Source organism: Mustelus asterias, chromosome 12 (genome assembly GCF_964213995.1).
Source record: "Mustelus asterias chromosome 12, sMusAst1.hap1.1, whole genome shotgun sequence".
In the NCBI taxonomy this organism is placed as follows: domain Eukaryota; kingdom Metazoa; phylum Chordata; class Chondrichthyes; order Carcharhiniformes; family Triakidae; genus Mustelus; species Mustelus asterias.
Genome location: NC_135812.1, coordinates 81,191,018 through 81,217,306, shown reverse-complemented (window position 1 = coordinate 81,217,306; position 26,289 = coordinate 81,191,018). Strand labels below are relative to the sequence as shown.

At 43.5% G+C, this 26,289-nt stretch overlaps 1 protein-coding gene across 1 annotated transcript in view; it reads right to left on the bottom strand.

The window, feature by feature from the left end:
* mgat5b (alpha-1,6-mannosylglycoprotein 6-beta-N-acetylglucosaminyltransferase B) overlaps positions 1-25,780 on the bottom strand; it is a 911,118-nt gene extending 885,338 nt beyond the window's left edge. Inside the window, 2 exon segments of the mRNA XM_078225993.1 lie at positions 22,872-22,999; positions 25,743-25,780. Coding sequence (XP_078082119.1) covers positions 22,872-22,999; positions 25,743-25,780 — 166 coding nt within the window.
* Positions 25,781-26,289: the final 509 nt, after the last annotated feature.

The window sequence follows — 26,289 nt, the reverse complement described above, 5'->3', positions numbered from 1 at the left end:
ATTAGGATCACAGAGACTGGGGTACATTACAGACCCCTTTGATCACATTTTGTTCTGATGTTTTAAGTTTCCTTTGGGATTGTTTACTTTGATGCAGTATCCCTTTAAAGGAGCTGCATTTTTAATTTATCCCATTGTATGTTAATTTATTTGGTTAATGCAAAGAAGTACACCTGAGGGGAACAGGTATGGGACTTTGCAGACTCGTTACATTTCTGTTCAAATTGTACCATTTAGATTTGTCCACATAACCAATATAAAATTGTGGCCTTGATATTTTGCTTGGACTCACCAGGACCCTTCCAATGCTGGATTATCATCTCAGGTGCAATGCAACAACTGAAACAAACACATTAACCTGATATACAATAAAGTTATAACAAAGTTTGGAACTGTTTCTCAGTCAATCTCCTTCCCAACAGAACTGGTGGGGCTCGCAGCACGAAAGAATCAAAGCTAAAAACAAATTTTCAAAATACTATGTAACCAGGGCTCTCCTTCACCCTCATACGATTCTCAACAGTAACATTCAGCACCACGATAGATCAAAAGTACCAAATCAATCAAACCCTCTATTCACATAATAACATCTTGTGACTACAGTGAGTGCCATACCTTTTACATCTCTGTTGAATGTATGTCAGTTCTCATTGCCATTATTTCAGAACACAGAAACAGCAATCGACCATTTGCCATCTGGAGCCTGCTCTGACATTCAGTCAGATCATGGCTGATCCATATCTCAACTCCATTAACCCACCTGTGATCCATATCTATTTATAGTCTCACCTAGCCAAACCCAATCTCAGTCTCGAGAAAATCGGTTGGCCCAGCATCCACAGCTTTTGTAGGGAAATAATTTTAGATTTCCGCTATCTTTTTGTAATGATGCATTTTCCGAGAGTTCATTAGTGAACAAAAATGGATTAATTTAATGATCTTCAGTAGCAGCAGCATGTTTGCAGCTAACTCTAAAATACCTCACCTTGGGAAAACTAACCCCCCTCCCCCTCCAGGGGTGATTTCCCATTCTGAGTCCTGATTGGTTACCCAGGCCAGGTGACCTTTACTCTGCTGTGTTGCTCTTAAAGAGACAATGCCCACTTCTCTCCCTCTTTAACACCTTCATATAATCTTTAGGAATTCATTTACTCAGTCCTAAATTCTAACAAAACATTATGTACACATGAGTTGAACAATTATAAATCGAGTCTTTGAGAGGATTTCATGAGCCTTGTTGAGCGGTGAAATTCCGTTGTTTGCGATGTATCCCCAGGATCGACATCAACCACAATAATGGATATCTTTTCTGGTATAGGCAGTTCATCACTATTTGCTGCCAAGGAGAGATCAGTTATGTCTATAACAGGCCGATCAGGAGCTTTGGTGTTTATAGGTTTGAAAACATCGCTTGATGGCAATAGTGACAGTTGGAGTGTCTCTCCTCAAGTGGTCCACTTGGTATGAAAGGGCTCTGGTCTTAGAGACAATCATTCCAGGGATCCAACTTGATCCACTACCAAAGTTTCTTAAATATACGGCGTCATTCACCATGAATGATCGTGCTGCACTCTGTGAATTGTGGCTTGCTTTGATTACTTGGGTTGGCCTCCACCCTCCCTGGAAACTTTGGAAACACGAGGCTCAGTCTCATTCTGAGACAACGTTGTATTAGCAGTTCTGCTGGTGGAACTCTCTTGTTGCATGTGGACTTGTTGATAGTTAAGAAGGAAGCACAAGACTTTTATATCCAAGGTTCCTCCTGACAGTTTCTTTAGGCCAGATGTGAAAGTTTAGACCACTGTCTTAGCGAGTCCATTTGAGGCTGGGTTATAAAGTGCAGTTCTAATGTGTTTAATACTGTTGAGACTGGTGATGTTTTGAAACTCAGCACTTGTGAATACGGTTCATGACTTCAGATGATCCGTGAATTGAAAAACATTGGTGCAATCTTTTGATAGTAGCATGTGATGTAGGTGACTTTACCACAAAAATATCTATCCATTTAGAGTGTGCATCAATCATGATCAAAAACATTATGCCCAGGAATGGACCAATGTAATCGATATGGATTCGTACCCATGACCAGCCAGGCCATTCCCAAGGATGAAGTGGAGCTGTAGCAGGCAACCTTTGTTGCAGTTAACACTGTTGACCGTGCTTAACTAGCTTCTCGATATTAATATCAGGCCACCACACATAACACCTGACAAGCATCTTCATCTTAGAGATGCCAGGATGAGTGCTGTGTAATTCAGTTAGGAGCAACTCTCTGCCTCGTACAGGTACGATTACTCTTGCTCCTCAGAGTATGATACCATCCTGACAACTCAATTAATTCTTGTGGGTAAAGAATGGTTTAATTTCCTTGGAAACTGGTTCATTTACCCACCCCATAAGTATTTTGTCTCTCACTTTGGACAGAAATGAATCTCGATTGGTCCAAATCCTGATCTGCTTTGCCAAGACGGGAAATGTGTCCAAAGAATTTAATACCATGATGATTTCTTGTGGTATAGGAGTACACGTGATACTCTCTTGCAAGGGTAGGCGGCTAAGGGCATTCACATTCACTATGTATGTGTTCCAAGTCAGTGCTTAAAAGTATATTCATTGGCAGACAGAGTTAATGCCCATCACTGAATTTTTACTGAGGTGATCAGTGGGATAGCCTTGTCCTCTTTGAAAAGACCCAAGAGTGACTTGTGGTCAGAAACAATGGTGAAACGTCCACCATGTAAGTATTGGTGGAATTTCTTGATGATTGATAGTCTTTCTTTCTCTATTTGTGAGTAGCCTTTTTTGGCCTCTGGTTCTTGACACATACCCCATTGGCCTTTCAGAGTTGTCGTCCATCCCATGGGGCAACACTGCAGCGCAGTGTTGGAGAGGCATCGCAGGTCAACGTCAGTTCTTTAGATGGGTCGAAGTGCGCTAACCAGTTTGAGGAATGCAGCAATTGCTTCACTCTGTTGAAAGTTTCCTCCTGGGAAGCCTTCCAAAACCAACAATTGTGCATCTTTAGCAGAGTAGGCACGAGGGCAGTACCATCAATAAGGTTTTAAAAAATGTCAATTGTAGTGCACCATCCCCAAAGATGATTTGAGTTCAGTTTTGTTTGTGGGTACAGGCGCCTCCTTTATCGCTTTGAACTTGTCTTCCACAGAGTGTAATTCTTGTGCATCTACCCAATGCCCCAGGTAGGTCACCTCAGTGGCTTGAAAGATGCACTTCTCTTTCTTCCAGTTTTCAACTTGCCAGAAGTGCTCTCCAATTTCAATGGCTGGACTCCCATTTAGATGCTGAAATGTGTGCTCTCCCATCATAGTGGCTGATGCCCCTGTATCCACTTCCATCTTAAGAGGCTCCCCAATTACCCAGAGTCTAACAGCAATGGGGTCTGACTTGTCTGTTTTTAGATTAAAAAGAGAGAGAATACCAGAATCACTGATGCCAGGCCCTTCCGCATTGTGTACTTGGAACATCTTGGTTGACTGATTACTCAGTGGTATTGACTTAGCTCTGCATTTCTTTATCAAATGTCCTATTTTGTGACAATAGCCTCCTTAAACCGTCAGTAACATTCCTCTTTAAACATCATTGTCTGATTGCCTCTGCTATATCTTTGCGGCTGCTTCGGTACCACAGCCTTAAGAAGGGCCTCATCTCACCGCTGCCAGCATCTTAAGTGCAGCAAGGAGAGGCCCAAACCTCGCAGGAAGCCTGGAAGCTTTAACTGCGAAGGTTGCTGTTGAGCAAGCGGGGAGGGCGAGACCAGCTTTGCTGCCCCTCGACCCATTAGAGACAACTTACCCCCTCCCCCACCCCCAAGATCATTCCCCCCTTTAACCCACCCCGGTTTCCCTGACTTCTTTAACTTGGCCCTCCACGTCTACTCACCAGGTGTCCCCCAGCTCGTGGACTGGTTGGCTGACCTCAGTGAGACACCCACCCCTCAGACATTCCTGGAATCCTCAACCTGGTGGGACTGCCTGTGGTCCCAGCAGCTGCCACTGCTCCCGGTGGCGCTGCTGGGGCTACAGGTTTGCCAGCCACCCAGTTGGCTGGCAGCTCTCTACGATGGGACTTGCAATTGAGATGTCTCACCTTTAAGCAATGAGCGCCCAGTGTTAAACTGGTGCAGGGCAACCATCAGAAATGTAGTCCCATCTCTCCCCAGTTAGCTGGGTGCAATGGGCCCATTGTGCACCATAAACCCACCCCTCTAAAACACAATCACCAAAACAGCTCTTCAATGAGGCCACTATATAACTATTCAAATTCACGTATGGAAAATTGAGCATGTTCCATTTCTGTCAGTCATCATATATCCTCATTCAATATCCCCCTATGTGTTTCAACCCAGAAGAGACAATACACCCAAGAACAATAACAAGAAAACCTGCCTCTTAATAATCTGTAATGTAACAAACTGGGATTAAGAGCTATTTTAGCAAATAATAAAGCTATTTGATTCTTCGGCAAGCTTCATAAAATTGTTGATAAATTACATTAATCATACCTATTTTAGTGCGATTTATTTTTAGCTCCAGTGTGTAATGTGGTATTTGAATTAGTAAATTTGTTCTATGAAACTATTAACCAAACCAAGTTCAGGCAGAAGTGTGACATCAGAAACCACAAGCAAGGTCGTGGAATACCCAAGAGAGATCCACTGCTCCTTTTACTTCAAAGCTATTTCAGTGAAAATATCTGATGGTTCAGTCTTTTAGCAGTAAATTCCTCAGTCCAGTGGGAGCATGCCTTCTTTATTTCCCTAGGTTTTTCTGTCTCAATTCAGTGCACGCATTGGGGATTTATGTTCAAAGTAAAAATCTTGTCTTGCTTCATGAAAATAATGGCCCTGAAAATCCATGTTTGGTGCATCCCATCATAAAGGCCAGGCACTGTAGCACAGTGGTTAGCACTGCTGCCTCACAGCTCCAGGGACCCGGGTTCGATTCCTGGCTTGGGTCACTGTCTGTGTGGAGTTTGCACATACTCCCCGTGTCTGTGTGGATTTCCTCCGGGTGCTCCGGTTTCCTCCCACACTCCAAAGATGTGCGGGTTAGATGAATTGGCCATGCTAAATTGTCCATAGGTATCGGGGGCCTTGCTAGGGTAAATGTATAGGGATAGGGCCTGCGTGGGATTGTGGTCGGTGCAGACTCAATGGGCTGAATGGCCTCCTTCTGCACTGTAGGATTCTATGAATATCTTCTCACCAGAAACCTCTGCTGCTGACTCCAATTTAAGCGGTGGTTATTTCAATGGATACTAGGGGCATATTTTGGGGACCCACCTGCTAAAATGATTAGAAAATCCAGCCAAAGGCTGCTTTGCCAATGTGGTGGGTTTGGGGGCAGATCCTGGGTATCTCCAACCCTCCAAATAGGAGAGGTACCCCGTGCTCTCTTTTGCAAGTGGCTGTGTTAAAAATAATTTTTAAAATTCTGGCTACAAGTCTCAGTTTGAACCCACAGTAAGGCGTTACATTCTTTCTAGTCTGCATGGTTTCACTATATATACCCACATTGACGCTATGCCAGATCTCACCAAGGGCCAGAACAACAGAAGTTCCAGACAGAGGGATTGACAACCTTGGTGACCCCCATCCTATGCCAATGCTCATGTGTAGGTGACCAGAAGTCTTTAACAGGCCTTTATGAATTCACCATTTTTTTTCATATATTCATGGTGGCTGGCCAATATTTATTGCCCATTCCTAGTTGCCCAGGGCAGTTGAGAGGTACGGTAGCACAGTGGTTAGCACTGCTGCTTCACAGCTCCAGGGACCTGGGTTCGATTCCCGGCTTGGGTCACTGTCTGTGTGGAGTTTGCACATTCTCCTCGTGTCTGCGTGGGTTTCCTCCGGGTGCTCCGGTTTCCTCCCACAGTCCAAAGATGTGCGGGTTAGGTTGATTGGCCACGCTAAAATTGCCCCTTAGTGTCCTCAGATGCGTAGGTTAGAGGGATTAGTGGGTAAAATATGTAGGAATATGGGGGTAGGGCCTGGGTGGGATTGTGGTCGGTGCAGACTCGATGGGCCGAATGGCCTCTTTCTGTACTGTAGGGTTTCTATGATTTCTATGAGAGTAGTTGTGGCTCTGAAGTCACATGCAGGCCAGACCAGGTAAGGATGGCAGATTTCCTTCCCTAAAGGACATGAGTGAACCAGATGGGTTTTTCCAACAATCAACAATGGTTTCATAGTCATCAGTAGAATCTCAATTCCACATATTTTTTTATTGAATTCAAATTCCACCAGCTGCCGTGGCAGGATTCGAACCCGGGTCCCTAGAGTTGAGTTTCTGGATTAATAGTCTTGTGATAATCCCACCAGGCCATCGCCTCTTCTAGGTCCAGTTCTCGGCTGGATTCCAATCGAGCTTCAAACCCTCTTGGTGCAACCCCGACAATGTTATAATGAGAGCACTCCTGCTGGCCCCTGAACTTCTTGAGCTATACATTTCCAATTATTCCTTGTGGATTCAACATGACTTTTTTTAATTCATTCACGGGACATGGCCATCGCTGGCTGGCCAGCATTTATTGTCTATCCCTCGTCCACTGAGTGGCTTGCTAGACCTTTTCAGAGGGCAGTTGAGAGTCAACCACATTGCTGTGGCTCTGGAGTCACATGTAGGCCAGACCAGGTAAGGACAGCAGATTGCCTCCCCTAAAGGACATGAGTGAACCAGATGGATTTTTCCGCCAATGGTTTCATGTTCATCAGTAGATACTTAATTCCAGATATTTTTTATTGAATTCAAATTCCACCATCTGCCATGGTGGGATTCGAACCCGGGTCCCCAGAACATTATAGAATCATAGAATCAACAAAAGGAGGATATTTGGCCCATCGAGCCTGCACCGACAACAATTCCACCCAGGTCCTATTCTCATAACCCCACATATTTACCCTCCTAATCCCCCTGACAAGAAATGCAATTTATCATGGCCAATCAACCTAACCCGCACATCTTTGGAGTGTGGGAGGAAACCGGAGCACCCAGAGGAAAGCCACGCAGACACGGGAAGAATGTGCAAACTCCACACAGACAGTCACCCGAGGCCGGAATTGAGCCTGGGTCCCTGGCGCTGTGAGGCAGCAGTGCTAACCACTGAGTTTCTGGATTAATAGTCTAGTGATAATACCACTAGGCCATCACCTCCTTATCTTATATCTTACTTCCTTTCACTGTGCGGATTCTACTGACCTTTCCCATACCTGCGGTCCTCGTAATGACAAATGTGAGCTATATCCTCCATCATGTTGTAAAGCATGCCCAAATTAAAAGATAAATTCAGCAATTCTATACTGCCTATGTGGACTTCACTCAACTGAGAACAGTCAATCTAAAGCAGCACTATCTCTAATTCATGCTCCCATTAAACACAGGGCAACTGATTTTATCCTTATATTCCTCCTTTAAATTTCCGCTAAGTCCAGTGACTGATTTTTTTAAAATGGAGGTCAGGTCTAAATTTTCTGTCACACTCCTTTATCCCTATGGCTTCAGAACATCCAAGCAAATCTAAAATTCTGTATCGAGGCAATATAGTTAACAGGACAGCAAATCTCTTTTGTCCATTTGACATTTGGTGGTTTATTGACAATTATTATTCCATAAATAAAGGTGGCCTTTATCGCAAAATTCCAATGAGCTTTCTGCGAGCCAGATACACTAAACAACTCATCAAGCGGCTCGGGGAATTACTTTTCACTCCCCATCCATCCAGCATGATCAAAATAATTAATATTGATTATCAGACTGTCGAGAAAGAGCTTGAGTTTGCTTCAAAGACAGTTGCTTATTGTGACAGATTTGCTATTGTGTTGAGGCATCAGAAGTTGCCGACACCATTTATAAGTACTGCAGTTTTTTGCCGAGCTGGGGTTGTGTGACATCGGTGAAACTGAACATTCATGTTACGTTAATTTGTACAATTATATCTGTTTGTAGCTCAAAATGCATCCATCCAGCCTTCAGAATCTGTGCCAGAGGTATGCCAACCTATCCAACTGCCCTACTCTCCCCCCATAGCCCTGTAGCTTTCCTGATTCAAATAGTTTTAGTTTAGCTTATTTATTAGTGTCACAAGTAGGCTTACATTAACACTGCAATGAAATTACTGTGAAAATCCCCCAGTCGCCACACTCCAGCACCTGTTCGGGTACGCTGAGTGAGAATTTTAGCGTGGCCAATGCACCTAACCAGCACGTCATTCAGACTGTGGGAGGAAACCGGAGCACTCAGAGGAAACCCACGCAGACACGGGGAGAACGTGCAGACTCCACATGGACAGTGATCCAAGCCGAGAATCGAACCCGGGTCCCTAGCACTATAAGGCAGCAGTGCTAACCACTGTGCCACCATGCCGCCTCGATCCCAATTTCCCTTAAGGGGTGCAATGGTTTCCATTTCAACTGCGCCCTCTCACAAAGTGTGTCATGCTGTAACAACACTCGATCTAAATAACATTTTTCCCAACCTCTTTCCTCCACCTCTCAGGGATCATTTTAAATTGGCATCTTGATTCCACAAGAAATAGTCCATCCTTTACTCAATTGTTTGAATACATTCCTGTGAAGCGTCTTGAGATGTTTTGCTACGTTAAAGGGGCTGTAGAAATGCAAGTTGAATTGGCTTATGAAGTGCTTTGGGATCTGCAGAAGTCATGAAAGGCACGAAGAAATGCAAGTACTTCTTTGTTTCAAAGTAGTGGCCTAGCAAAAGTGGCCATGCACAGGTCAAGGTTAGACAGAACCAGTGGAGTGTTCCCTCTGGTTACCTGTCCCTCAACTAGCAATCTCCACACCTAGATAGAACATGCAGGGCAGGATTTTCCGGCCGCGCTCGCCCCAAGGCCGGAAAATCCCACCCAAAGTCAACGGACCTTTGCGTGGTCCATGTCCACCCGCTATGATTCCCATGGCGGGCAGGACAGTAAAATTCCGCCCACAATGTCCGGTGTCACATTTGGGCCTTCTGCAAATGGCGGCTATTACAGGAACTGGAGCACATAGTAGACATAGAAGGAAACCTGATGATTTCCTTTAGTTTTATGAATTAAACGGGGACATTTTTATCAGAATTTTTTTAGTGTTACCAGTGTTACCTTAGAGACCAGTTAAAAAGAATGAAGGCAGCTGAGGCAAGATTGGTTGAACTTCCAGTAGGTGACACATTCATCGGGTCTCACTTCTTCCCAGTAGCATTGATTCTACAGAGAACAGATGTCATTTTAGCCCACCCTCTGTCTCAAAGGAAACCGTTCCAATGAGGCGACGACCCAGTCGATTATGGTTAAGCCCCAAATGCAAACTCTATTAGACCCCAAGTCATTTTGGATTTCCAGGACCAAAATTTCTGACACAAGTTTTATTTTTGAAAAATATGTGCAGTATGTTTCATAATAACATGATAAAACCTAACTATGAAAGATATATTTTTTGACTCTGAGCTTTAAGTCTTATTTGAAGCACACAGTTTCTCTCCAGTTCTCCAAAGTGAAATAAATGCACCAAACTTTCTGAAAGGTAGAAGTTAAAGATTGATTTCCTTGATGGGTAGTGTTGCAATTTGAGCTTCTTTATATAGTTGTCAGTCTACCAAACAAATAGCCAACAAATCACAAGTGAACCTGAGCTTCCTATGAATTAAGCAACACCTAAGGTTTTACCAGCCAATTGAGGCTCTGTCCACCCAGCTAAAAAGTTGGGGGCACCCCATCTCAGCTGGTTTTGGAAGCCCTGACCTGTCTTTTCGTGCTTGCCATAGGAGGCCAGTCCTTAAATGGATGAGATCCCAATCCCAAGACTAGTTAGAAAATGGAAGGGCTAGCAGCTTCTCAGTCCCAACAGCATCACCTGGACGGGTCACCATTGCTGGAATGATAACCAGAGTTTCAATTAATAAACTGGAAGGAAGCTTAATCCCTCCCTCTCCAGGTACCATGCCATAAGACAACATTGATGACCATAACTTCCGTGTGCTTGTCCATGGTAATGCTTGGCAAGGAACTGCAATGGTTTACCATTGCATTCTGCTGGTTCTGGCTGACCAGGAGACTCTCCCACTCTTACCGCCTGTCATAGGTGTATTGGAAGGATTAATAGGTTGATAATCAACCTGTTTGGCCACATTATAAATGCACTTTCCGTGACCATCCAGCCCTGGAGAGGGACTCAAACACAGATCTTTTGGCTCAGAGGCAAGGATGCTACCCCTGTACCACACGAACACTCGCAGCCTGTTCGCTGCCAATTGCAAAAGCAATCACACTGATAGTTTACCTCTAGTTCCCATTGTTCCCAAGCTTAGAAACTAGATCATAAGCATAGTAGACCAGTATATCGAAGTGTCCAATTCTTTCAACATTAAAATTTTTAAAATATAGCCTTTTGAGGAGTCAACTATTTTCCTTTGCACAGCAGAGGAGCATTTCCCCTGAAGTTGGAACCTTGCAGATTTGGGTCTCAAGTAATTTTCTGGGCAATTGGGTGACTGTGTGGAGTTTGCACATGCACGTGTCTGCATGGGTTTCCTCCGAGTATTCCGGTTTCCTCCCACAGTCCAAAGATGTGCAGGTTAGGTGTATTGGCCATGCTAAATTGCCCCCTAGTGACCTAAGCTAGGTAGATAGGTAAATGTGCGGGGTTACAGGGATGGAGTGCAGGGGTGGACTTGGGTGGGATGCACTTTTGGGAGAGTAGGTGCAGACTCGATGGGCCAGATGGTGCCTTTCTGCACTGTAAGGATCCTATGATTCTATGAATTCTGCCAGTTATGTTGGGGATCCAAGACCACAGGCAAGGAAATTAAACCCCCTTTTTATTATTCCAGGCTGTACAAACCCAATCGGGAGGGTAATCAATGAATAAAAGAATTTAGAGAAGTGGATAAATAAAGGTTAAATTGTAGGTGCAAAAAAAGATCAAAAGGCCAATGGGATGCTGAGCTTCAGAATAAGAAATATAGGGGTGAATTTTCCCAAACCGCCCACCACGGGAATTGGTGCGGGCGAGGGATGGACCATGGAAAAGTCTGTTACCTCGGGCAGGATTTTCTGGTTTCGGGGGGAGCAAGGCTGGAAAATCCCACACATTGAATTTAAAAATAAAGAAATATTGCTGTAATTATACAAAGGGCTGATCAGATCAGGTGGCGTAAATTCAGAAAAATATACCAGCCTTGATGAAAGAATCTGGTCAAATCGAGTAGATGAGAAAAAGTTGGACTATATTCCACAGAGCTAAAAACAATGGGGTGATCCAACTGAAGCATTGAAGAAAATTGAAGACAGCAAATTGAGGATGTCTTTCTTCCAGTCGAAGAGTGTGGAACCTCGGGGGCCAAATCATCGAAGTTGAACTAGGCCAGTTCAAGCCCCCCCACCCAACACTCCCTGCCTCAGCAGCACCTACCTTTCCAGATGGGGTTGTTGAAGTTGAAATGCTGCTGGCTCTCTGATTGGGCCAGCAACATCAAGAGGCCACCCACCATCCTTAATTGGACGGTGGGCCCACACGCAGCCAATTAGGAGGCTGTCTGCAGTAAAATCCCCAGCTGGTCCCTCTGCCAACAAGTGTGAGCCTCGCACCCACGTTGCAGCCCAGAGTCAGGGTCATGAAGCCCACCCTAAAGTTCAGCTCTTCTTCACAATGCAGTGCTCCACAAGATCATAAATGCAAACTTAATCCAGGCACTTAAAATAAAGACAGACATTAACTTGTATAGTTTTTTTTATTCATTCATGGGACATGGGCGTCACTGACTGACCAGCATTTATTGCCCATCCCTAGTTGCCCTTGAGAAGGTGGTGGTGAGCTAGAGTATGGAGAAAATACAGAATCTACTCATTAGACAAAACAGTCTCTTGCCTTTCCCAATGTACGATTGCGTTGTACAAAGGAGTTATTAAAAAAATTAAGTACTGGATAGTTGGAATTAATAACCTATTTATATCTTTTGCTCAACTGCAATATTATTGTTGCCTTGTTGATGCTTAAGGGTCGTTTTCAGGATCAATCTTATATGTAGGTCTCCTTCCGTTATGCTGTTTGTCTGCCCTGCCTCAGCATTATAGCATCATCTATTAATTCTGTTACCGGTACTTGCTTTGTATCACCTACAAAGCCAAGTCAAGTTGCAGGTGGACTAGCACATTCAGCTTCACTCCCCTCAGTCCACCCACATTGTCAATAACAGTCCAGCTGCAGCAGGCAGATCCATGTTTTTTTTTAAACTATGAATGATCAATTTAACATCTTACTCCATCTGTCAGACCATGTGACACCTTAAGCACATACTTCAAGTTTCCATCAGGTCTTAAGTACGTCCCTATGGCTTATATATTATCTATTTATATATTGATTAAGAAGTACAGCTGCTCAGAACTCTTCATCACTTTCTGGCTTCACTCTTCAAATATGTAAACTATTTTCACATTCACACTGGTCAAGGGCCTCAGGCTGGACATGAAAGCCATTAGTGCCCCTGTATTCTGGGAAATCTATCAGCACAGTAACATTGAAAATGCTACCCTACTACTCTGAGAAATGTAGAAAATGTCTTGATCAATGCATAAACCATTTTAAATATTGTTGTTGTTACTGACCAGGAATGAGTCATAGAATAGAATCATAGAATTCCCACAGGTGATCAGAAGGAGAAGGAGACCATTCGGCCCATTGAGCTTGCACCGACAACAATCCTATCTGGGCCCCACTCCCGCAACACCACACATTTACCCTGCAAATCCCCCCGACATCCCCCTAACGCGAAAGGAGCAATTTAGCATGGCCATTCAAACTAACCCGCACGTTTTTGGACTGTGGGAGGAAACCCACGCAGACACAGAGAGAATGTGCAAACTCTACACAGACAAGGACCCAAGCCGGGATTTGAACCCGGGTGCCTGATGCTGTGAGGCAGCAGTGCTAACCACTGTGCCACCGTGCCACCCACAATGGCTAAACAATGAGGGAAGTAGGGATTTTGCCTACTTATTGGTATTCAGCCCAACGTTACAAGTTCCCTGCAGTTATCTTTGCTGCAGGTAACAAGGCTCTGTGCTGTAACAAGTTGAGAGAGTTTAGCCTACATTATTGGCAGGTAGGTGTGTCAGGCAGAACTCTGCAAGACCATGTCACCAGGACAAGTTCCAACTGATGGTGCAACTATGCCACAGAATTTTTCATGAAGGAGAGGTGGTGAAGATGGATCTGCTCAGATATTGGCCTGAAGTCATGCTGATCTTCTCACACACATCATTAACTAAGTATATCTGAATCGATGTGTGATTTCCATGCTGCATCTGAGCGGGTGTCTAATACATGGTGGCACAATGGTTAGCACTCCTGCCTCACAGCACCAGGGACCTACGTTTGATGCCCGGCTTGGGTCTGTGTGGAGTCTGCACGTTTTCCCCATGTCTGCGTGGGTTTCCACTGTGTGCTCCAGTTTCCTCCCACAGTCCAAAAAATTTGCTGGTTAGGTGCATTGGCCATGCTAAATTCTCCCTCAGTGTATCTGAACAAGCGCCGGAGTGTGACATCTGGGGGATTTCCACAGTAACTTCATTGCAGTGTTTATGTAAGCCTACTTGTGATACTAATAAATAAACTTAAAAACTTTAAACTTGTGACACAAGTGCATCATCTGCCTCAATCACTCAAATCAATGAGAAACGTTGCCAAGGCCCAATGTGATGCCAATTCTGAGCATTGTAGCTATAGCCAAGGGGGAGAAAGCTGGTGAGAGCAGCAGCAAATGTTATGGCTGTAAATCTGTTCGAAAAGAGTCTCGAATTTCAAAGTGGCAGCAGAGGGAAAGAAAATTGCAAAAGCAATAATGCAGAAGCAGCAGATTTTAACACAGAAACAGCAGCTAATAATATTCTTCCGAAAACCAGTCTGCTCCAGCTTAAAGAATGGGCACTCTTCAATAAAACCAGGAAGCACCCAATGTTTGTTTTAAAAAGGCAAGCAGCACGCCAAGAATATGCCTATGGGAAAAGACAGGGAATTGAATGTGGTACATATTTAAATATATTTACATAAATTTAAGGGCTATAATGAGGCTCGTGCACACTTGCTCGTTTTCATGCAATGCACAGACTGAGCAAAGAGCCACTCCTGGAGCTTAGCGTCATGGAATCAGTTATTAATGTAAATTTTCTTAATGCAAATTTAATTTAGATTATCATTAAAAGGCAAATATAAAAGGAAATGTTACCATTGCAACATTTCTCTTTATTATAACAATTTTCAGTCTGATGCTATCAACGCTGTGGATAGCCGCCTTTCAATTTCTCCCGCAACCTATCAGTGCCAGACATCTGCAACTGGAAGATCAAAGGACAGAATATAAACTGACTCTAGCTATGAAAAGGTGAATGCTGGAACTAGGCCTGCTCTTGTGTCGATAATTAGCCCAGAATAGTGAGTGTCAGCTCCTCGCTTTTCCTTTTGTTCCTTTAGGTGCTGCTTATTGTTTTGCAGGCCTGAAGAGGGAACTCAGAGTGTGGGAGGAATATAAGAACAGCAAGGGAGAAAACTTGGCTAAAGGGAGAAGAAAGGTGATTCAGCTATGGGCATGGATAAGACAGAGTCCAGGAGGATTTGTATCCTGCCCTAATAAACTGGAAATGAGATGCATGATTAGAAAGCTCGTCACCTTGCCTTCCTTACGTGCTAGTTGCAGTTCCAGCCAATTTAAAATAGCTAAGATATAAACAGCAATCCTCCAATTAAAAAAAACAGGCTCAGGGGAGGCAACCAGCCTGATCTGTGGGGTGGAACAAAAACAGAGTTCAGGAAGGGTTTGGTTCCAGCAGATTAAATGAAAGACAAAGATCCCAAGAATGATTCAGCTGCAGGTAAGCAAGGCTTAAGTGGGATTGAGGAAAAACCTTTTCACCCAGACGGTGGTGTGAATCTGGAACTCACTACCTGAAAGGATGGTAGAGGCAGGAAGTCTCACAACGTTTAAGAAGCATTTAGATGAGCACTTGAAATGCCATAGCATAAGGTTATGGATCAAATGCTGGAAAATAGAATTAGAATAGATAGGTACTTGATGGTCAGCACAGACATGATGGACTGAAGGGCCTCTTTTTGTGCTATAACACTATGAGGACAAGCTTACCAAAAAAATTCTCAGTGGCAAACAAGCATGAAAACAGGAGAAATTTGCATCATTTGTTTTTGGGCGACTTAAAAATTGAATCTTACCTGACTTGGGGCAGCATGATGGCACAGTGGTTAGCACTGCTGCCTCACAGCACCACCAGGGACCTATGTTCGATTCCCGGCTTGGGCCACTGTCTGCGCGGAGTCTACATGTTCTCCCTGTGCCTGCGTGGGTTTCTTCCAGCTACTCTGGTTTCCTCCCATGGTAAAAAGACGTGCTGGTTAGGTGCATTGGCTATGCTAAATTCTCCCGCTGTGTACCTAAACGGGTGGCGGAGTATGGTGACTAGAGATTTTCACAGTAACTTCATTGCTGTGTTCATTGCCACTTTAGTCAAAAAAAAGAGGCAAAACCTAAAATCTGCCAGCAGTGGGAGTGGACGGGGCCTAAATCGCCCAAAAGTCGGCTGATAGCAGCAGAGGGTGCAATTGCACTGGTGCAGGTTCCTGTGCTCCGTCACTGCCTCTGCTATTTATAGCCGGCCGGCCTTCATGGCCTATCAGCCACCCCCCTCCCCCTCCCCCTCCATTTTGGGCACGAGACTGACCTTGCTGGATATCCGGTTCTGGTAAGATCGCGAGAAGATTCCGATTTCTCAGCTCTCTCGCGATCTTACCAGCTCACCCTGCCCATTTGCCAGTGGGGCGAGACGGTAAGCTCACCCCCCTTAGACTTTAAGGTATTGAAAGATCAGGAGACATTGCAACTTGTGTGAATCAGTGTAAACAAGAAGCATTCTGCTATATATTGCAAGAGTTGAATGTTTTGTTTAACTCCCCCTCTTCTGCCCTCTCTTCATTCTGTTGGGGAGATGTAAATAAAGTTAGTTCAAAAATGGCTGCCTGCTTTGAATCCACATGATAAGATTTTCCCATAGTGCAGTACACAACAAAAAGATCATGGTGGGGCTGGGGTGGAATATTATCTTTTGTTTCATTTGAGAAAGTAGGGACTGAAGAGCATTGTGAGACATTGTTGGAATTCTGAAAGTTGATTTTGAGGAATCTTGAGCAAATTGAAAGATTTTTCTATGTATGTGAATGTTATTTAAGTACACACTGAGTCAGCACAGTATGCAATTGAAAAAAATGGCACCAAACATTTGGAGACAGCAGGGGAATTCAACCCCAGCAAAGAGGACAGGTGCAATATAACTATAAACAAATGTTTCCCATTTTGCTGAAAACAAACAAAATAAGAGACAAGGATAACGTAAATGTTTTCCTTACCAGGATGGGGCCAGATGCTTTTGAGGTGGTGTCTAATCAATGTGAAACCTCAATAATATGGACTACTCTGAAATTAATGAGATTCTGGATTCATTTTTTGGCAAATGGGATTGCACTGAGGGTAGCATTCCATGGAAGGATGTAGTTGCTGACAGACTGTTGAAAATTACATTTCTGAATTAGAGACTTTCCGTGGTCACTGTAGATGGTGCAGTTCCCCATCAAAGAGAGTGTGAGGCACTTATTTTTGGGGCACATTTTCCAGCCCCCCTCCTCATTCGGGATGAGGAGATGTTATCCTGAAGGCGGTTGCTGAGTCACAGTTTCTGCTGTCCAAAGACATTTCTGACCCAACACAGGTGGCCAATGACCTTGCTCAATAACTCTATGGCTTCATGACATGACTGAGAAGTAAGAGAAGTCTGGAAGGAGGAGAATTTCCAACCTCATGCAGGTGGTCCAAATGTGTAAATACCTGCTGCAAATAGACAGTAATGGTTTTCGGGAACTACAGACTGGAGCTACATACTTTGGGGGAATAGACAATCCCCGAAACCCCCGTCTAGCTCCCAACCACACAATGCAACAAGAGCCTCAGTCTGAATGCATAGTGAACAGGTTTTGAAGACCTCCCAAACATCAATGTAAATGTTTCTCAGCTCTTTGATGGAGCTGACTTTCTAAAAATCATGCTAAATCAGTGGGCTTGTGAGCTGACTACTTTGTATAGCAGATTAAGTGCAGCCTAGCATTATATTGGTGCATTATAGTGTGCATTCCATCCAGCATGTGTCCGTAGCTGAGAACTCATGAAAGTTGCAGAAGGTGATGGAAAATAATACTGCAGTGTTTTGCAAGAGGTGGAAGGCTGCTGGGAAAATTTAAAAGGACAGAGCTTTTTTTCTGTTGAATATCTTCCGAATTTTAAATAATACTCTTAAAACCAGTGAAATTCTGCCATCATATGTGAACATTGAAATAACTCCTCCGAGCCTGGTGTCCCCTCACCAAACTTAGATTTATTTACACATTCAGCAACACTCTGACAGGCACTTCTTCACACAGCGTGCCAGCAACCCTGACACTCCACATTATATACACAGGCAGGGCTCCCTGATTGAACAAGCGTGGCACAGTGGTTAGCACTGCTGCCACACAGCACCAGGGACCTGGGTTCAATTCCGGCTTGGGTCACTGTCTGTGCGGAGTCAGCACATTTTCCCTGTGTGTGTGTGTGGGTTTCCTCCGGGTGCTCCGGTTTCCTCCCATGGTCTGAAAGACGTGCTGGTTAGGTGCATTGGTCATGCTAAACTCTCCCTCAGTGTACCCAAACAGGTGCCGGAATGTGGCGACTAGGGGATTTTCACAATAACTTCATTGCAGTGTTAATATAAGCCTACTTGTGACAATGATGAATAAACTTAAAACTTTAAAGCTATTAATTACTTAATCAGGAAGCTTGTATTCGAAGAGGTCCACATTGTGGGTCTCATTGAAGTCATTACAAGTATGTGAAAAAAACACAGTAAACTAAAACCGAAAACAGTAAAGCAATAATATTTCACCGATCAATTATTGGACATACTACTAATTTTCCCAGATATCTGAGCAAGCAAAAATATTCTTCAAAGCACAGGGAGTATACATTTACCGATGGGATTGGTTTGAAACTGAATTATCTCTTAGTTCTTTCAGAGTAGGCATTGATGACAAAAAGCGCAATCACTATGTAAAAGCTATTTTACTGAAATATTTTTGCATGCATTTTTCAGCTTTAGGCTATGAAATACAGCAGCATGTATAGCAGTGATATAAATCTTTGGCCGGATTAAAGCCTTATATTCACTGCAACACAGAGCTTTGAGCTCCCAGAAACAGAGCAGGACAAGTGCTGTTATCGCAACCTTGCAGGTCACCTGTAACCCTCAGAATGTTGATAGTAAGGGATTCAGTAATGGTAATGCCATCGAATGTCAAGGGGAAACGGTTGGGATTCTCCCTTGTTGGAGGCGGTCATTGCCTGGCACTTGTGAATTTTACCTGCCACTTATCAGCCCAAGCCTAATTGTTGCCCAGATCTTGCAACATCTGTGTACAGATTGCTTCAGTATCTGAGGAGTTGGGAAAGGTGCGGAACATTGTGCAATCATCAGCAAACATTCCTATTACTAACTTTTGTTGATAATCGAGAATAGACTGAAAGAATGGTATTTGGCCAGCATCGAACTTGTGGACAGGACATACCTGGGCAATTTTCCACGTTGTTGTGCAGATACCAGTGTTGTATCTGTACTGGAAAAGCTTGAGTGGGGATGCAGCAATTTCTGGAGCACAGGTTTTCAGTGCTATTTCCAGAATGTTGGCAGGGCCCATTAGTGCCTTCAGCTGTTCCTTGAGAGCACATGAATGAATCGAATTGGCTATAGAATGACACTTGTGATGTTTTGGACCTCAGGTGGAGGCTGGGATGGATCACCTACTTGGCACATCTGGCTGAAACCTAGTCCTTTGCACTAATGTGTAGGGTTCCCACATCATTGAAGATAGGGATATTTGTGACGTTTTCGCCTCCTGTTAATTGTTTAATTGTCCATCACCATTCATGATTGGATGTGGCAGGATTAGATCTGATTCATTGGTTGTGGGATCTCTTACCTGCTCCTGCTATTGGCATGCAAGTAATCTAGTGTTAGGTATGACTGGTGCTGCTCCCCAGAGCTGTTTCATTCTATGATTCTCTGATAAAGAGCATAAACCAGTTTCCTGGTCACAACCAGACCATTACTCTTTTCTTAGAGAAGACAAGGGCACTGATGCCAGGGGAGTTCAAGTGACAAGACATAAAAGCTTGAAATAAGAATAGAGAGAAGTGTACAGACATACAAGACAGAAGGGTTCAGGAATGGACAAGGTGGCAAGATTTTACTTTGAGTGCGAGATCCAATTTCACAACTCTCTAGAGTATGGCACATGAAGAACAACAACAAGATACCAACTACTTTGGACTAATGCTGGGGGAACTCAGCTAAAGGCAAGTGCAAATAATTGCAAATAATAGCTATGGCCAGGATTCTCCAAAAACATTCTAAATGCCGAGTTCGGGTAAAAACTGGAGTAAATCCCGTTGGTTTATTTAGTGGGATTTTCAGCATAGCGCTGAGCGGGCCACTTCGCACTTGCCGATCTGTCATAGTGGAGATCAGCACATGCGCAGTCGCCCCACACTGCTGGCCTCCCGATCGCTGGCCAGCTCGATCACTGGCCAGCCCCACGACCCCACATTGCTGCCCCTCTGATCCCCCCTGATCATGAGGATTTGTTCCAATCTGTAACATTAAATGTCATGCACCTCCTGTAGGAACAACTTATTTCCTGATGCACTTTCAATTTTCAGGACATTTCCCATCCTGCTATTTCCTCATATCTGTCTATCTGCTAATCACAGAAATATAGGGGGCGATTCTCCCAGTCCATTGTGCTGTTCGAGCAGCGCAGCCAGCCAGGAGACATTAGTGGAGGCCGTTTAGCAGGCTCCCCGCTGGGAGCCACAGTCTCCGTGCGTCTCCAGCCGTTGGATTTCAGGTGTCATCAGCTCCGTGCCAGAAATCGGCATGGAGCTGACTAAGATATTTACAGGATATGGCACTCGACTCATCGATCAACAGTTCCGACGCGCCACAGTGAAAAACCGCACCGACCTCCTCAGAAGACAAACACGAGACACGGTGGACAGAGTACCCTTCGTCGTCCAGTACTTCCCCGGAGCGGAGAAGCTACGGCATCTCCTCCGGAGCCTTCAACATGTCATTGATGAAGATGGACATCTCGCCAAGCCATCCCCACACCCCCACTTCTTGCCTTCAAACAACCGCACAACCTCAAACAGACCACTGTCCGCAGCCAACTACCCAGCCTTCAGGAGAACAGTGACCACGACACCCCCCCCACAACCCTGCCACAGCAACCTCTGCAAGACGTGCCGGATCATCGACACAGATGCCATAATCTCACGTGAAAACACCATCTACCAGGTACACGGTACCTACTCTTGCAGCTCGGCCAACGTTGTCTACCTGATACGCTGCAGGAAAGGATGTCCCGAGGCATGGCAGACGCTCCGACAACGGATGAATGAACACCGCTCGACAATCACCAGGCAAGACTGTTCTCTTCCTGTGGGGGAGCACTTCAGCAGTCACAGGCATTCTGCCTCTGATCTTCAGGCAAGCGTTCTCCAAGGCGGCCTTCACGACACACGACAGCGCAGAGTCGCTGAGCAGAAACTGATAGCCAAGTTCCGCACACATGAGGATGGCCTAAACTGGGATGTTGGATTTATGTCACATTATCAGTAACCCCCACAGCTTGCCTCCTGGACTTGCAGACTGTCCTGTCTGGAGACAATACACATCTCTTTAACCTGTGCTTAATGCTCCCTCCACCCACATTGTCTGTATCTTTAAGATCTGGCTGGTTGTAGGGATTCGCATTCTAATCAGTATTCCGTAACTTGATTTTTGTGTCTCTGTGCCCTGTTTGAGAGCACATTTCCACTCCATCTGACGAAGGGGCAGCGCTCCGAAAGCTAATGGTATTTGCTACCAAATAAACCTGTTGGACTTTAACCTGGTATTGTTAAAACTCTTACTGTGTTCACCCCAGTCCAACGCCGGCATCTCCACATCATTGCCAGGGTGCCAGACTGGCACTGTCAGGCTGGCAATTCCCGGGACATCCCCCCTTACCCTTGACCTCTTGGGGGGCCTCCATGGCCTCCTTCACTCCAACGGGGTTGGGCCGCCAGCTCCCCATTAGTGGGGAGCTGTTATAAACCCTGCTGGAGTGAAACATTCCTGATGGGGGAGTGGGAGAGGCTCGCGGGCCCAGAGACATCTGTCCCAGGCCCACTAATGGGATTCAAATCCGATGGCTGGAGACGCGCGGAGACTGTGGCTCCCAGCGGGGAGCTAAATGGCCTCCACTAATGTCTCCCAGCTCGCTGTGCTGCTAGAACAGCGTAATGGGCTGGGAGAATCACCCCTTATATTTCTGTGATTAACAGATAGACAGATATGAGGAAATAGCAGGATGGGAAATGTCCTGAAAATGGAAAGTGCATCAGGAAGTAAATTGTTCCTACAGGATGTGCATGACATTTAATGATACAGATTGGTACAAATCCTCATGATTTTAGAAAAATATTCCTACTGCTTAAAAATTATTATTTTGGAGAATTCAAATAAATTACCCTTTAGATCTTGCATAATAATTTTGATGCTTCAACATTTGATTGCATAAAAGGAAATTCCCCAACAATTATTGTCACTGGCACAGCTTATACCAGTCAAGCTTAATCTCGAGCTTCTGATTTCCTGGTTTTACTGGTAACACAGAAAAAAAAACTAAATACTCTTAGTTAGTCGAAGGAAGATATCCCATTAAGTAATCAAATAGCTTCGTAATCTAGCTTGCAACCATCATTTGTGTCCGAAGGTTAGATTAACGTTTTGAAACATTGCTATAAGTTCTTAATAATATTGGTGCTTTGATTTTCTTCTGGGGCTTAATTACCTCCTTTCAGACAGTGAAATATAATGATGGTAAGACCAAATATGCTTTGCATAGAACAGCAAAAGCGATCTGGGAAAATGGGATGGCCCATTGCAATGACATTGGAAACAGATAAAATGGAAAAGGGGTTGGTTTCTCAAACATTGTGAACAGCATTTCTCAAACCTCTGCATAATTCATTGTGTTGTCAAGGAGCATTACATATATATCTTCATAGGCCAGCACCCAGCATCTAAAATATCAGTGGTAAACTTTGACAAACAAAACTTTTTTAGAAGATCGTATATTTGAAAAATATTCACAGTTACAACTGGCTGTAATTGAAAACAATTTTTAACTGCAAAAATAGAGTTTCAGCAGAGGTGTATGCACAACTCTAGGTCAAACCATCAACTACTGTGGTCAGATTCATCTGGGCATTAATGCCATGAAGCCCATTGATTAGTCCATGCATCCCAATACCAGGACTGAAATGGTTTCCACGTCTAAAGATATTGGATCAGTTTACTGAAAAATTAGGCAGCTCGTATCAATCATTAAGACAAATAATTGACGGATGGATATTTGAGAGCAATTATGCAGTTGCTTCCACATTGATGCAGAGTGGATTGGGTGCACATCAATGCAATGGGATCAGTGCAACTCAATACTACTTGACATGTGAGACACCAGCCTAAAAATGTTATCATATGGTTTGCAATTAGAAATAAAAGGTCCGTGACAAATACCAAAGCATTTTTTAGCTTTTGATGACTCTGGCTTCACACAAATTTACAGACTAGTTGGTGCCCAGTATCTTTGAACTTTATCAGAAATGGATACAATTGAATAAATTAACCTATAATGGCACTTCACACAAATCTGCATTTACCTTCAGACTTGATGCCTAATTGTCGAATGCCAAAAGGCGAGTCTCCCACTCTCTTGCCCGAAAACTGTCCACCAAAGGAGGTCATTATAAAACAGAGGGTGAAGAATCCAATCCCAGCCACAAAGATCCTAGAACCAAGCAGAAATTATGTCACACTAAGATACTTGTTTATGTCTTATAGTTCACAATTTTATGTGATTACTGCAAATATAATGAATTCAATGTTGTTAAATTAGTTGTACTTGCGTACATTGTGGGAATTTACATTGTTGTTTTATTAATCTGCACACTTTGAATATTTGTTTAAATGCACAACACATTCAATTTCAACTGAAAAATAGTAAATAATTAGATGCAATAAAATAGATATACTGTGTGAACTTGTACAAGACACCAGTTAGACCTCAGCTTAAGTATTGTGTATAGTTCTGGGTGTTGCACTATAAGAAGGATGTGAATCACTAGAGAATCCCATAGAATCCCTACAGTGCAGAAGGAGGCCATTCAGCCCATCATGTCTGCATTGACCACAATCCCACCCAGGCCCTATTCCCCGCATATTTACCAAGCTAATCCTCTGATACTAAGGGGCAATTTAGCATGGCCAATCAACCTAACCTGCACATCTTTGGACTGTGGGAGGAAACCGGAGCACACGGAGGAAACCACGCAGACATGGGGAGAATGTGTAAACTCCACATAGACAGTGACCCAATGTCGGAATTGAACCCAGGTCCCTGGCGCTGTGAGGCAGCAGTGCTAACCACTGTGTCAATGTGCCGTCCTGTAGGTTTACAAGAATGGTTCCAGGGATGAGAAAATTTCATTATAAAGATAGATTTGAGAAGTTGGGACTGTTCTCCTTGGAGAGGGGGAGATTAAGAGGAGATTTGATAGTGGTGTTCAAAATCATGAGGGGGGTGGACAGAATAAATAGGGAGAAAACTGTTCCTGCTCACAAAAGTATCAAAAACGGAACTGATCCAAAATGATTTGACAAAGAAGCAAATGTGATGTGAAGAAAACTTTTTCACACAGCAAATAGTTTGAATCTGGAAGGCACTGTCTAGAAGTGTGATGGAAGTAGGTTCAATCGAAGCATTCAAGAGGACATTGGCGATTATTTGAATAAAAACAATGTGCAGAGGTACAGGGAAAAAGCTGGAGCATGACATTAAGTCATAATGTTCATTTGGAGAGCTGGTGCAGGCATGACGGGCCAAATGGCCTCCTACTGCACTGTAACAATTCTGTGATCCCGCGACATGTTGGACAGTATATTGTATTAAGAGTGACAGACATTGGACCTCTGTCTATACACGTGTCAGATTTTAAAAGTTCACATGAGATATCTGAGCTGACAAATTTTAAGAAAGCACAATTTCTAATTTGATCTTTTGTCCGATACAAGCCTTAAAAAGAACAGTACCATTTTGTTCAATCAATACTTGGGCTTAGTTTCATTCTAGCCCGCCCATCATTTCATTGTTAGTTTTCAGGCTGGTGATGAGGCAGGTGAATAATTTAAAATGTGAGGGAGATAGTGTAGAAGTACATCCCCAAATTATTTATTCTGACATATACCTGAGTCAACCCAGGGTAGGCATAGTAACAGATATAACAGTGATCCTATTACTTTTGCCAATGTACCACATGTTGCCAATGAAATAAGATCAAGTCCAGCTCTTGAAGACTATGTACTTATTGAGCACCTGAAACTGAGAGTCAGGAAAACATGCAGAAACAATCTCGTATTTTGATATTTAGTTTTTTTTAGAAACATTTTCCATAAAAACAATCCTTAAATCCACAACTCTCAATATCTAGCTTTAACAGTCAGGATTACTCCTGCATATTCGTCAACAGTGAAACCAATTCCATTTCCTACACTATTTGAATATTGTCAAGCATGTCATTTTATATTTCATAATAACATGCAGGAACAGAAATGTCTCTTAAACATTAAAAATCACACTCTAGAGTATTATTTACCCATACATTCTCCAAGCTTAATTAAGCAAATTTGAAATCCTGGAGCAATCTATTCCTTCATTAAAGTTCACCAACTTGAGAAATAATTTTTGCTCTGTTCTACTGCAATTAATATTGATGGAATAATGCACAATATTTTCAAATATATCCTTTTAGCTTTAATGATTTATGAAAGGCTATCTGTTTACATGGAATTTCATGCACGAATGTTTGAAAGATTTGCCTTGCTTTTTTTGTAATGCTATTGGGCAAACATCAAGTAACTTGCCACCACAAACCATTCCCCCCTCCCCCCCCCCCCCAAACCCCATTCTTCCAGGACATATGCTTAACACTGTCACCCCATGGAAATAGCCCACAAAACAAGATCTATCACTACAGACTGTGTTCGGAAAGGTGAGCAGCAGCTTCTTGTGGGAAGGTGAGTGATCCCAGTGTGATTAGCCAGCTACCTGGCTCTTGCTTTCCCCACCCTTCAGCCACTACTGCACATCTCACCCTTTGTGTTCGAAATGTAACTTTCTATGAAAGAAAAACATGGGGAAGAAGGTCTCATGTGTCTCTCTTGGACTCATCTCAAGCCCGATTGCAATGTTCAGTAGAAAGCACCATTCAGTTCAGGATAATGCCTGAGCATTACTGTCATGCAGACTGGATGGTTTTACTAGCATAGAGATCTTTCCTTATTATAGAGTGAAAAACATTAACTGAAATTCATAGCAGTGTAACACAGAGCAATAGCAGTTACAATGAGGTTAAAGTGCAAGTTTTGCTTTAGACAAACATTGAAGGCCACATTAGTCACTTCAATCATTTGTAAAACAATGAAAAATAATTTCATAGATGCTACAATATAAAAAAAATTGAAGATAAACTTACCTGAAAGGCCTTAAGGTTACAAGGAACCTTCTCACCATTATTTTACCTTCGGAATTTGTAGAATTTTTTGAAAGTAAAAACATCTTTCTGTCTGAGAAACATATATATTTTCTAATATAAACTTGTCTAATGTCAAATTATTTAACTGTTCAGTATCCGACTCCGTCTATAGTACAGAATTCGAAGACTTCGGGAGATGTTTCAAGTCAAAGCAAGTAAAATCCATCCATAACTTTTGATTTTCTGATTTAAAACAAATCTGCCAGGTTTCCCATCTGCTGAGTGAGTCCTTGTCCAAGCTGAACTGATGTTGCTCCTAGCATCTGTGCTGACTCTTTCAGGAAGTAGTGATGAAGATAAGATGTCGAAGATAACCCAAAATTAAACAGCTAAACAAGAGTCAAGGAGATTGCAGGTTAAAACAAAACACTTCAGTTGCTTGAAGGTTTCCTCCTCTCATGATCAGAGCTTGCTGCTATTCACAGCCATATGACTATTGCACTGACACACTTAGGCAGGGCATCCTCAGAGTCCCCCACCGTCCCCC